General features: G+C 39.0%; 1 protein-coding gene across 1 annotated transcript in view; it reads left to right on the forward strand.

Moving 5' to 3' along the window:
* LOC107084908 (retinal-specific ATP-binding cassette transporter-like) overlaps positions 1-13539 on the forward strand; it is a 57032-nt gene that overhangs the window by 26349 nt on the left and 17144 nt on the right. The window contains exons 12-26 of the mRNA XM_015374968.1: positions 4239-4444; positions 4519-4695; positions 4784-5006; positions 5408-5629; positions 5939-6143; positions 6227-6304; positions 6408-6599; positions 6908-7085; positions 7157-7288; positions 9337-9476; positions 9553-9690; positions 9828-10006; positions 10247-10349; positions 11790-11995; positions 12951-13005. Of these exons, the coding sequence (XP_015230454.1) occupies positions 4239-4444; positions 4519-4695; positions 4784-5006; positions 5408-5629; positions 5939-6143; positions 6227-6304; positions 6408-6599; positions 6908-7085; positions 7157-7288; positions 9337-9476; positions 9553-9690; positions 9828-10006; positions 10247-10349; positions 11790-11995; positions 12951-13005 (2434 nt within the window). The remainder of the gene's footprint in view (positions 1-4238; positions 4445-4518; positions 4696-4783; positions 5007-5407; positions 5630-5938; positions 6144-6226; positions 6305-6407; positions 6600-6907; positions 7086-7156; positions 7289-9336; positions 9477-9552; positions 9691-9827; positions 10007-10246; positions 10350-11789; positions 11996-12950; positions 13006-13539) is intronic.

Here is a 13539-nt window from a genome sequence, read left to right on the forward strand (position 1 = left end):
GTAGTATTTTTGTTTGTATTTGTAGGATTATTGTTTAACATTCACTTAAAATGCTCCCTGTTCTTGGCTTGCCATACAAGCATTATATTTCTAAGGACGCTCACGGAACATCCAGGATGTTCAGTGCGGATTTTGTAGTTTGGAGATAATCATAACCTGTTGAAGAGGTATTGTTTCAATATTTTTGTTTTACTGCATGCACGGGGAGCTAATAAAGATCAGTTTAAATATATGTTTAATGCGTTAAAAATAATCTAACCTCCTACAGTTTGGGTACATTTATTCATTTAGGCATTTGCTCATTAAGAGCAAAATGAAGGATTGATTATTTCAAAGCTATTGACAGTCCTAAGGTTTCCTAAAGACAAATGCAACAACCACAAAAAGGTAAATCAAAGGCTAGTGGACTTTAGCTTTATTGTTTCTACAGAAATTTCGGCACCTGGCCAGTGGTTGTTGTCAGTTCTGTTGGCTTTTACCAGAGCAATCTTTGGTTGGAGCACTGACGTTTTATGTAACCTGGAGGTCCATTCCAGTCAGATTGTTGTTGTATTTTGTTGTGTATGGGTTTTGTGGTTGGCCATTTGGATCATAATGAGTATGCTTGGGTAACCTGTTTGGAATGAGTTCTTGTACCAAATAAAAGTTGTACTCTTAAATGTTTTAGGTGTGTAAAGTTTTAGAGATCAGATGACAAAAATGTTTTTTTTTATAGCCTCTCTTCTAGATTAGAAAGGATAGAGAAAATGCTGTTGTTGGGCAGAATTCCAAAAGTTAAGAAATAGCTGCACTGGCGTAACATTCCCTTAATGTCAGATTAGTTTTGCAAAAAACATTTTGTCATTGTTCTGACAGCTGGCTAATTTGTCTGTTTGTTGACTTGATCACAGCTTCTGTCTGTTCCCTGTGGGAACAATGCTTCTGAGAGGTAACCTGTATTTTGTAGCCCTAAGTCTCAAGAATGATCAAATATTAGGCAGAGGAAGAAGAACTGTTACTGTTCAGGATACAAAAGAGTTTTGTTTGTCAGTATCTAATTTTTGGCCTTTTCAAAGTCAGTTAGTGCATTATCTATGTTCAAATTAGTCCAAAAGTAAAAGAGCTGTTGTCCATTTATTGGACCTGGAGGTAGTGTTGAGTGTTTGCATCCATTTGTGTTCCTAAATCAGTGTTTTCACAGAGAAAAAATGTTGTTGAAGTCTGTTGGTGAGGGCTTGCATATCTTCCATCTTGATCTTCCAGAAGACAAGTTGAGGAAGAGAGAGTATCCCGAATGTATGATACACAGCACTGCCTTTACATCTATTACAACTTTATTTACTTCGTGTCTGCAGCCTTGCCAACAAGCCTAAGTGCTGGCAGCTTAGTTGTGATCTTATTTCTCAAGTGAGCTCGTCTAGACCTTTAATGGGGCTTAAAACCCATTCTTGGATGTTCCTCCCTAACGTCTTAACCGTATTTCCCTCTTGCTGAATGTTCTAAATCTCTTCCGTCTCTAAATTGTTCTTGTAAACATTAAAATGGACAAAGGATTTTAAAACTTTCATAGGAGCATTTTTCTCTGGATATGAGTGGTTTCATTAGAATTGCTGATATAGTAGCTTTCCAGCTTTCACGTCTCAATTAGATCTCAATTCCCTTAATTGTCTGGCTGTTGAAGCAAGGTGTAAGTATTTACATTTCTAGTTAGGTTGGCTCTAATGAGCAAATGATGTTAAGAAGCATTTTAACTTATGTCTACCTTGTAAATTCTCACATTTTTACTCACATCATCATACTGGGGTACACTGTAAGACAGTCTCTGACATGTTTTCATTGGCCTTTCTCATGCTAAACATTTGACCCATTTGGACATTTTGGACATGTGATGATGCAAATTCAATACAAGAGGTCCAGTCTTCAATTTTACAGATAAGTCTCAAGTTTCAGGGCTAATGTTTAAGTCTTTTTCTAATGACTTTGATTGATATAATTTGGATTGTATTGCTATTATGTCCCCTTTGATACATCAGGTTCTGGTAGAGTTCTTTTCAGGAAATAATCCTATCAAGTTCTGCATTTGTTGAGCCCTAATGCCCCTGGGAGCTAAGCACTGTGCCCCAAGCACCACTCTTGACGTTTTTAGGAGATTCTTGGCTCTGCAATTTGTTCCCTTTGTCCAGAAATGTGGTCTTCCACCCAGGTGGGCATGAGCCAACGTTACAAAGAAGCTGAGTGCTCTGTTTTAATGGTGATTGAGTAGAATTTAAAAAACAAAAAGAAAACTTTGCATACCGTATCTAATAAGGGCCTTCTACATTTGTAGGGTAAGACAAAAGGGTAAACTGCCCCTTTTACTGCAGAAGCACATCAGAATGAGAAGTATATTGCAGTGAAGGGGTTGAGGACAGGGGCTGTACCTGGGTACAAGGCTGGGTAGGTGGTGGGTGCACTTTCTTTTTGTCCAAGTTAAAGCTTACAGCACTTGAGTTTGACAGGGAGAGTGGGAGCAACAGAGGCCAATTAGACACAGCTGTCACTCCATCTACTATCCTTTATAAAGCTGCAACAATAACCTTGAGCTTAATGGTTGGCTGCTTTACGTTGGTGGCATGTATAAATATCACACCACCATGTGGGGCTTCACTGTTCATGTCTGTGAATTACTTCCACACACAAAGAGATCCTCTTCTAAATGTGAATTGTTTGTTGATCGTGTTAAGTGTGAAATTGTAAAAGTGCATTAGGGCCTTCTGTTTTTGCTGCATACCTGTGTTTGCATAGCAAATGGTGTTTGTATGTGTTTTGGGTTTAGGAGGGGTTTTCGGTAGCCTTGGTGGTAAATGGCTGTGTTGGAGGGATTCCTTTTGGACCAGAGCCGTCCTCATTTGCATGAGCTTTCATTGAATGGCTTTATCAGACACGCTTTTCAGGAAAGAGACAAACACTTCTGTAAATGTGTGAGGGCTCTTGGGCCAGCACTGGTATTTGTGGCCTTTTTTGTCTTTTAAGCTACGCTGGATGCATTGCTGAAGCAATAGCAGCCCTATGCTGGAAGCCATTTCGCAATTTCTTTTCAGGCGAAAATATCTTCACACATTATTATATTTTTAGTCTTTAAAGGAGTTTTTTCAAGGTTTTAAAACTTGAAGGAGATGTCCTTTGTGGTTTGTCTCGAAAAGTCTGTAACATTACAACATTTATTTTCTGTACTTAAGAAAATTTCCAATGCAGCTTGAGCTAGACCTTTGGTTTTTTATCTCATTAAGGTGCAAAATAATGCTCCAAATTATATTTTTTTAAATTAGGGGGTGTAATGAATGTTCAAATTTCACAAATTGTAGTTTGAAGGATCTGCGTTTTCTACAGCATACTCCACTGATTATTTGGCGAATACAAGAATTACATGCTTTAAATGGAGCTAGACTAAGCAATCTCGTTCATATGTCGAAAAACTGAGCTTTACGAAGCTCTGAAAATTGGAAACCAGCTATTTTATTATGTTATTTATACGATCTCCTGATATAATTATGCTGATTGTAGTAGAGCAAAAGCCTGTTAATCAGCTATTCTATTAAAATCAACTGTGCTGGAGCAAGGACACATCTAAAACCTGCAGGACAGCGGCCCTCGAGGACCAACTGTGGTTATGCCTGGTTGAAGGTATAGTGGATGATACTCTTTTTCATGGTGGATCATCAAAATAAGTGGTCCTCCTAATTGTCAATCATTTTGGTGATACGTTTACATAAGGCTGTCCTACGTGCTTATCCCCATTTTCACTTACCGGTGGTGAGTCTTACATGGTGGAAATATTGCAAACCATCTTTTGGACAGTAAGCTTGTATGAGTGTTGCAAACATCAACTTTCAAGCAGAACGCGCACCTGGAGAAATAGGCTTGTGCATGCTCTTGCATAGCTTTAATAGGCGTTCCCTCATAGGAACAGGTACTGGATTGTGCACATGCATTTTTTTTTAAAGTGGAGAGGGTGGGTTGCGCATTCGCGAAAATCTTCCATTGTACCTATGATATCTTGTTGATAGTGGACCAAAAATAGAATCGTATTCATTTTTATTAAAACAAACACATTTTTAGCCATAACTTAAAGCAAATATTTTCATGCTAACATGCTAAATTGAGATACTAATTACTAACAATCTTGGCATTGCCATTACAGCTTACGCCATTCTATGCCTGCTCATAGCCTCCTGTTGTCTGTTACCTGATATGTTTGTTTTTCTTTCCCTTACCATTAGTGTCTGGTTCTTGATAAATTTATACCTCTACCTGATGAAGACGCCGTCACTTATCGCGCCTTGGACCTGCTGGAAGAAGGCAAGTTCTGGGCGGGTCTTGTCTTTACGAACATGTTCTCCTGGACCACCAGTGTTCCACCTCACGTCAAGTTCAAGATCCGTATGGATATCGATATGGTGGAGCGCACCAACAAAGTTAAAGACAGGTTAGATCAGCTTCTAGCAGAACGTGGAAACTAAAAACAAATGGGAGCTAAAGGTATGTGTGTGTTACTCTCAGGTACTGGGACCCAGGCCCCAGAGCTGATCCTATGGATGACCTCCGCTATGTCTGGGGCGGCTTTGCCTACCTTCAGGACATAATAGAGCACGGGATCATCAGGACTCACACAGGAAAAGAATGGCCCCTGGGGGTCTACCTACAGCAGTTCCCTTACCCTTGCTATGTGGATGATCTGTGAGTGGAAACATTGACACATTCCTGGTTTCATATGTCAATAAGTATGTCCTCCTTATCATTCTTTACTCCCCTGTCCTTCTTCCAGCTTCATGCTGACGTTGAACCGCTGTTTCCCCATCTTTATGGTTCTGGCCTGGGTCTACTCCGTGTCTATGATAGTAAAAAGCATAGTTTTGGAGAAGGAGCTCCGCTTGAAGGAGACCCTGAAGACCGTAGGGGTGACCAATGATGTTATATGGTCCACCTGGTTTATTGACAGCTTTTTCATGATGGGTACCAGCACCGCGCTTTTGACTGCTATCATCATGGTGAGGAGCAGCTTATTTTTACACTTTAACATCTGTCTATCCTTCAAACAGAAACAACTCTCTCTTTTGCTTCGTGCTTAAATTTCCTTATCTGTAAATGGCAATAAGTGAACTGTTCTGCTGCCATTTGCCACAATTTCTCCTTGAGTGACTGAACTGATATTAATAGCTCACTGGATAGTTACTTTCTCAGTAAATCATTACCAGAAAACACGGCAGATACCATGACATCATGAGAATTATGTAAGAATTCTCCAAGACCTGCAGTAAAGAACTTGGTAAATCATTACCAGAGAGCAGGAAAACAGTCTTTTTATTGTAGTATGTTGGGCTTATGCGACCCCTTGTGGCCATTTGTATGAAGCAGTATTCACTAAAATGTGTTTCTGTCCTTTCTATAGGGAGGGAGGGTTCTGAACTACAGCAACCCTGTCATCCTTTTCCTCTTTCTGCTCTCCTTCACCACTGCCACCATCATGCAGTGCTTCCTCCTAAGCGTCTTTTTCAACCAGGCCAACCTGGCAGCGGCGTGCTGTGGCATCATCTACTTCACCCTATACTTGCCCCACATTTTCTGCTTTGCCTGGCAGGACAGCATCACCAAAGACATGAAGATCATGGCAGTGGGTCCCTGCTCATATTTCCTTTATATACAAACAGATGCCTTAAAAAAGATGCCTTTTGATTAGAGAATATTAATAAACACCCAATATCATAAAGACCAATGAAAATAACAGACAGGGCAAGGAGAAATTGGTAGAAAAGTTAAAAGCAAGGTTTAGACAAAAAGCAACTTCTTAGGGTCTGTGCCACAGCTTCCAAAATATGAGGGTGTGTTGGAAAAACTGATTAATGCAAATACTTGGAACTTATAATTTAGTGATGGCAGAAAGATTTCACCTAATATGACTGCATAATGCTTCTTCTCTTAGAGTCTACTGTCCCAAGTGGCCTTTGGGTTTGGTACGGAGTATCTATCCCGATATGAGGAGCAAGGAATGGGGCTGCAGTGGGACAACATCCAGACCAGTCCTTTAGAGGGGGACGAGTTCTCCTTTCTCACATCTATCTGTATGATGAGCCTGGACACGATACTTTATGCTGCTCTAGCCTGGTACCTGGACAACGTCTTCCCAGGTCAGTATGCTTAAAAGAAAATGTCATCTCACAATATAACAAAAGTAAATATGGGAGTTATTTGTTTATTTTCATCATTATAGGACAATATGGGATTGGCCGTCCCTTTTACTTCCCCTTCCTGCCATGTTATTGGCTCAACAGTGTTGCTCCGGCCTCTGGTACTGCAATCTAAGCCAGTTCACAATATTACTTAAAATAGGTGATAATGTCAAAGAGAACTTCTTTCTTTTTATTTTACCATCTACTCCATTTATTTTAAAGGGAATTACAAAACAGAGCTGGAGAAAAAAGGATTTGATAATCTGACAAACAAGGAGCAAGGAGATAAAAAGGCAGGTGAGGAAATCGGTGACCAGGTCCAACTTCAGGCTAATGAGAAGGAGGACATCCCCTCATGTGAACACTATGATCAGCGTGAAAACTTAGGCCAGACAGAGCCTGAGAAGAAGGAAGGTAAGTCAGTATACGGCTCTAACTGTCTCACAGAGGGCTTTTCATTCCAAACAGGGTTCATTGTGTGCAAACCTGATGACCTTGTGTACATTTGTACTGGCTGATGTTTGTAAACTCACACTTCTCACCTACCAGTTTCATGCTTAGTTAATCATTAAACCTTTTTTTTTTATCGCTGTATTGCATTCCAAACACATGATTTCATCAACCTAAAGGGAACCAAAACACATTGGTTTCACTCTGTGCACAAAACTACCACTGAATATATTCAGATAGATTTGAATCCTTGCTGTTTTCGGTGTCCACAGAGGAGCTGTTTTTTGAGCCAGAGCCAGAAGATCTAGTAAAGGGCGTCTGCATCGAGAACCTGGTCAAAGTCTTTAGCAGCTGCTCCTCCCCAGCAGTTGATGGACTCAGCATCAACTTCTATGAGAGCCAGATTACGGCTTTTCTTGGCCACAATGGAGCCGGAAAGACCACCACCATGTACGTCTCATACGCTCTCATGTTAACTGATTTGTGAACATGAGAACATCTAAAACTCCTTTATCTGCCAGGTCAATTCTGACTGGAATGTTTCCTCCCACCTCGGGAACGGCAACCATTTATGGAAAGGACATCCGCACCGACATGGACACCATTCGCATGTCTCTGGGCATGTGTCCTCAGCACAACATCCTTTTTCAGCAGTATGTAACATTTTGCATATTTAGCTAATAATAAGCAGGGCCTCAGATAAGCACTCTTACCCCTGGAGGTTTTTCAAATTGTTCTCATATAAGGATTTTACAGAATAGAACAACAGCCAGGCATAAAAACATCACATCAGTATTTTTAAGAAATATTTTTCATGAATATTTTTTTTTCTTCCAAGTGTGGTGCATGTTTGCATCTGGATTGGGGTCTCATTATCCTTTTGTTTAATATTTGTGGTTTTCATGAGGCCTCAAGTAGAACTGCTGCCCCATCTACCATCTGGTGCCTCTTAACCCCTTTGTTTCAAATTATGTTTTAGGGAGATTTATAGCCTCACATGTTGTAACCATTTTAAATTTAGACCAAACAGTTTACCTTTGCTCTGTACTGATTAGCATACCTTCTTCATATTGTGTATTGTATCCTAAATGTGACATAATACAAATAGGACTTATAGCTTTCTCTGCAGAATAGTGCAACCTCCCCTCAAATGCTCCCCTCATCTCCTTACCAAGGTTTAGGTGTCATTTTTAGGTTTTCCACTGTTTCATACTCTTTCCTTTTGTTGAGGATGGACAGAGCAGTCCTTAATGATAGTTTTAAAGCCTTAAAATATGGTTTAATAATCCAGTGCTGCTTCAAACATTTCGCCAAATGATTCTTGATCTGTTTGATTTGCTTCCTGGTTCCTATTATGCTTTTGGTTTACTAACAAACCTCTAAGTTCTATAGAAAAACAGCTGAATTCATAATTTACACAATAATGGACAACCATTTTATTGACTGTATTGCTGCTGGAGGCAATTGATGCACTACACTGGGTGTCAAAAATAAAATAAAATAAACAACCTAAATCCTAACAAAAAGCTACTCGAGCCTAATGAAATTTTCTATCTATACAGCAAGACACTTTGCCTTTCTAGGAATTCAATTCAATTCAGTTTATTTATATAGCGCCAATTCACAACACATCTCATCTCAAGGCACTTTACAGTTCAACCAGATCATCCAGTCAAATTGATTCAAAGTTTTCTATCCAAGAGGAACCACCTGATTGCATCAACTCATTGACTCAAAGGCAATCCTGCACACTAAGAGTGCTTGTAGCGACAGTGGGGAGGAAAAAGTCCCCTTTACCAGGAAGAAACCTCCAGCAGAACCAGGCTCAGCGTGAGTGGCCATCTGCCGAGGCTGACTGGGGTTCAAGGAGACAGAAGCAGACATAAAGAATGAAGCAGATATACAAAGGCAACTGTAAACCAGCTCAACAGGCGGCCCCATTCAGGAAACACAGAGCCAGGCAGACTTGCTCCGAGCCAGCTCGCATGTCAGAGGATGAGGAGAGCACATCCAGCCAGCCATAGTCCGAGAAACAGGACTACACTGAAAAACAGGGAGATCCCGAACATCTATAAATAAAGGTGTTGATGGCAGCAGAACAGCTGATATTTCTCTCCAAGATGGTGTCACAGCCAAACAGGAACAGACCAGATGAAGCTATTGTGAGAAAAAGCAGTGACAGCATAATGTTAAAGATTAAACTAACAACTTTTGCAGTGTGGGAGAATAGATATAGAATGATGAAAAAGGGGTCCCTTTGTCCTCCAGCATTCTAAGCCTATAGCAGCATAACTATAGAGATAGCTCAGGAAAACCTGAGCCACTCTGAAAAATCTTCTCTAATAAAGAAATATAATTTCATATAAAAATGTCTTGATTTACAATTTTTAAATATAGAAATACATTAAAATTAGACATAATCTAACCCTTCTAAATATAATATATATATTTTTTATCTTGGTAAGATCTAAGTAATTTGCAGTGTAAATTTTAATCCCACGGGGCTGTGTGTAAATGATAACACTTCAGTGATGTTTTTTGTACACATTAAGCCAGGAATCTTTTTCCTACAATATCTTAACCAGATCCTTCCAGATCTTGCGTATCACTTGTATTTGGCCAATCAAACAAACTTCTAAATAAGGATATAAAAAAAACGAACAGCAGTGTACTCATTGTAATCCTACTTGTTCTTTCTCAGCATGACGGTGGCAGAGCACATTCTTTTTTACGCGCTGCTAAAAGGGCGTCCATTAGCTGAAGCTGAAGAAGAGGTGGAAAACATGCTGCAGGATCTGGGCCTTCCCCATAAGAGAGATGAGCTAACCCAGAATCTCTCAGGTCCTTTTGAAATCACATACATCCATGATCACTTCCTTATGTGGAAAACTCATTGATTTGTTGTTTCTTAATCCAGGGGGCATGCAGAGGAAGTTGTCAGTAGCTTTGGCTTTTGTTGGAGGAGCCAAAGTGGTGATCCTGGATGAGCCCACCTCAGGGGTTGACCCTTACTCCAGGCGCTCAATTTGGGACCTGCTGCTCAAATACCGGTTGGGTAATACGAATTAATCTAATTTATGTCGATTATCATCAGAATTTGAACCCAAAACAATATTTTTTAATAATTTTATATTATTATTCTGAAACAAACGAACATCCCTTCATTTCTCCTTCTCTCACCGTGGTTTTCAGGACGCACCGTAATCATGTCCACTCACCACATGGACGAGGCTGACCTTCTGAGCGACCGAGTGGCCATCATCTCCAAGGGTCGCCTTTATTGCTGCGGTTCGCCCATCTTCCTTAAGAACTGCTTTGGGGCAGGCTTTTACCTTACTCTTGTTCGCAAAATGAAGCACGAAACTCCTAATGTGAGGAACTCTGAGAATAAAACATTCGATTTGCCGTATTTCATAACGTGTAAACATTCACTTTGAAACAACTTGAACATTTTTGCATTGGATTGGGTTTATTAGATTCTTACTCTGCATGAATCTTAAGACGAACTTCTGTAATTATTTGTAAAAGATGTTTAAAGATTTAAACATTTTTATAATTGTGACATGAGCTCTAAGGAAATATTGAATCATCTTTATCCTATTACAAACCAGGCTGGCTGCGACTGCACACAGGACTGCTCCTGTAAATGCTCCAAATGTTCAAAGTTTAAAGCCAACCAGGAGGAGAACCGCACCCCAGACAGACAGCTTGACGGTAAGATCTTCCTCTCTCTGTTATTGCACTGTAGCTATTCGCCTCATTGCTGTTAGTCCATCTTCTATTGAGAAAAAATAAAGCATATCTGCTAGATAATGTCGCTGACATACCTAAAGACCTCAGCTCACTGTATTTACGGGTTAAATGTTACTAGAATAAAATCAACTGAACATTTCATTTACATTTGGCCTTGGAATATGAATATGTTGCATTTTTAAAAGTTCTCAATTACTAACTTTATTTTTCGTCCTTCAGGAGAGACTTAAAAGGTAGAATGTAAGGTATCATAGAACTCCTGGTTAATACTCCATGGATTCCTTATATAATGCAAAACAAAGCATAATGTCTTTTAAAAAGGAATTTGAAACAATATAACCCCGGGTATAAACAAATGACAGACACTCTTAGCCACTTCTTAAAATGGGAAAGACAAGAAAATATGCTTTTCAATAAAATTAAACCTGTGTTTACCTACTTAAGTTACGAATACCCACCAGGAACATCTACTTGCTTTAACTTGCGCTTATCTGTAGTCAGAATAATTTGAATAATGCCAAATAAAACCCCATGGAAAATCCATCATTATCATCCATCCATCCATCCATTTTCTTTACACGCTTGTCCCAATTGGGGTCGCGAGGGGTGCTGGTGCCTATCTCCAGCAGTCAATGGGCGAGAGACGGGGTACACCCTGGACAGGTTGCCAGTCCATCGCAGGGCCCATAATTATCATGCTACCAAAATATTTTTTCTTTTTTCTTAAGCTCTTTGAGAATGAGTAAATACAAGGATTTTATAATTTGACACTTGAGTAAAAAGTACTTTCAGCTTAATAGAATCTCAATAAAATAAAGAAAAACAAACACTTGAAGGACTAGTGAAGCTCCTCAGGTATAACAATAAATAGATTTTTGCTGAAAAATGGAGTTGTAAATCCTCTTGGGTCATAAACGTAAATCATTCTCGCACATTTGTCTGGTCAAAAGAAGGGAATACAGCTTCACTAAATCTCTTGGTCAAATATTTTATAATTTCCTACCTGAATAATGTTTTAATATAGTCTCAAGTAACACGAAAAGAGTGTTTTCTTTTGAGAATGAATGGGTTTGATATTTTTAGGTCAAGTAAAAGAATGTTTATTGTTTTATGAATTATGAAATAAAAATGAAAGTGTCAAAGGACAATATTAATACATTTACATCATAGAGGAGTCCTTTTTAAGCAAATGTGTGCTGGTTGGACACATTTCCACTGTTATTCGCTGGTAGTTGGCGGTCGCATATCAACACATTCTGATCCCAGGAAGATGTGGACTGTGAAATATTCTGGATCATAAAGGAGAGAAAATTAAATAACCTTTTTAAACTAATAAACGTACAGTTAACTCATCCTGAGGAGAAAATCTAAAAACCTCTTAACTCTTCCAACCTTCTCCAGGTAACGTGGAAAGCATCACGGCCCTGATCCACCACCATGTGCCACAGGCTCGTCTCATTGAAGCCATCGGACAAGAGCTCACCTTTCTACTCCCGCATCGGGACTTTCAACCCAGAGCGTACGCCAGCCTCTTCAGGGAGCTGGAGGAAACACTTGTGGACATCGGCCTCAGCAGCTTTGGTGTGTCTGACACATCACTGGAGGAGGTGGGTGGGACTGAAGAAAATACAGTTTCCAATTTCAAATGCACCATTTTTTCCCATGCTGTGAGTATTGTCTGGTACTGACTACTGATACCAGTATGTTACACAATATATAGATAATAATACTACGCCTGCATGACAGTGATATGGTTATCATTGTTGAAAAGTGTGGCTGAGATCAAACCCTTAAATTGAAACATGAATGAATATGGGAGATTTAAGCCTTTTATTTTTTAAATAGAACAGTATAAAAAAAGTAGTGGAACAACAACTGAATTAAACAAATCTGGGAGCTAAAAATTATTTAAAATATCAAGTGCATCCATAATACAGTAAAATAGACAGGTATTTAAACAGAACAATATAAAACAACATTAGTCCAACAGTAACTTAAATAAATTATTTTGAAATAAACTTAGAGTGAAACACCAACCTAAACATTCTGAAAATACTAATCAAAAGAGCAGCAGCTACATTGTACTTTAATACTTTAACACAAGTAGACTTCACATAGTAGTTTTTTTTTAGCAAGTATTGCTTATAATTTTAAGAACAAAGGCAGATTCTTCTTCAAGAAGATTAGCTTTTTCACTCTCTATCCTAACTAGAAGTAACCAGTAAATAGATTCCTATTAATTCCTATTTTAAATTACATGGTATGGAATACCCTCCCCCACTGGCAGCTGGAGATAGGCACCAGCTCCTCTGTTGATCCCAGCAGGGATAAGCGTGACAGAAAATGGATGGATGATTGGTATCTGATGGGTGCCTGGACTCAAATACTCTCCGATGGCGATGTCAGCATTTTTGGCAGTATCAGAGACATTTCTAATCAGAACATAGAAGTTTACTGTACTTCGACTAAAAACTGAATTATGCCTAAATGTTTTTAGATTCATTTTCTTTAGCTTTATAGAGTTAGTTTTTGGACTTAGTAACAAATTTGTCTTTCTTGCAGATTTTTCTAAAAGTTACAGCAGATGGAAATGCAACCAACAGGAACCGTAGTCAAGGTATCTCAACAACAAAACTAGTAATAGTCATTCTGTAGTGCAAAAAAACTGAAAGCTAAGTAACTAAGTTTCTTTTGTCTTGAATTAAGCAGGTAAGTGAGACACTTTGCCAAAGGAATAAGAAAATTTACATTTAAAATAATAATAAAAAAAACAATTACATTGCCTTATTTCAAGCACATACTAATTATCTTAGTGAGAATGAGAATGAGAGTGAGAATACTCATTCCATTGGCATTCATCTTATTTACCTGCGCAAATTAAGGATAGATACCCTCATTTTAAGAAATTTTTACTTAATTCTAGGTTTAGTTTTTACAGTGTGGGCCAGTTCACTCCTTCACCATTTATGTGCTGCCATTTTTTACCCCTCATGTGGCATTTGGACACAATGCTTTTGATCTGAATTGGATATGAAACTGTCAAGACTCAGAACAGAAGACCCATTATTCAGGCAAGACAGACCGTGGGATTATTAAAAACGCTAACAGATTGGAGTAGCAGCGGCTAGGGCATCTGAGGCAGAAAACTCTG

This window comes from Cyprinodon variegatus, unplaced genomic scaffold (genome assembly GCF_000732505.1).
Source record: "Cyprinodon variegatus isolate N-32 unplaced genomic scaffold, C_variegatus-1.0 Scaffold111, whole genome shotgun sequence".
Lineage (NCBI taxonomy): Eukaryota > Metazoa > Chordata > Actinopteri > Cyprinodontiformes > Cyprinodontidae > Cyprinodon > Cyprinodon variegatus.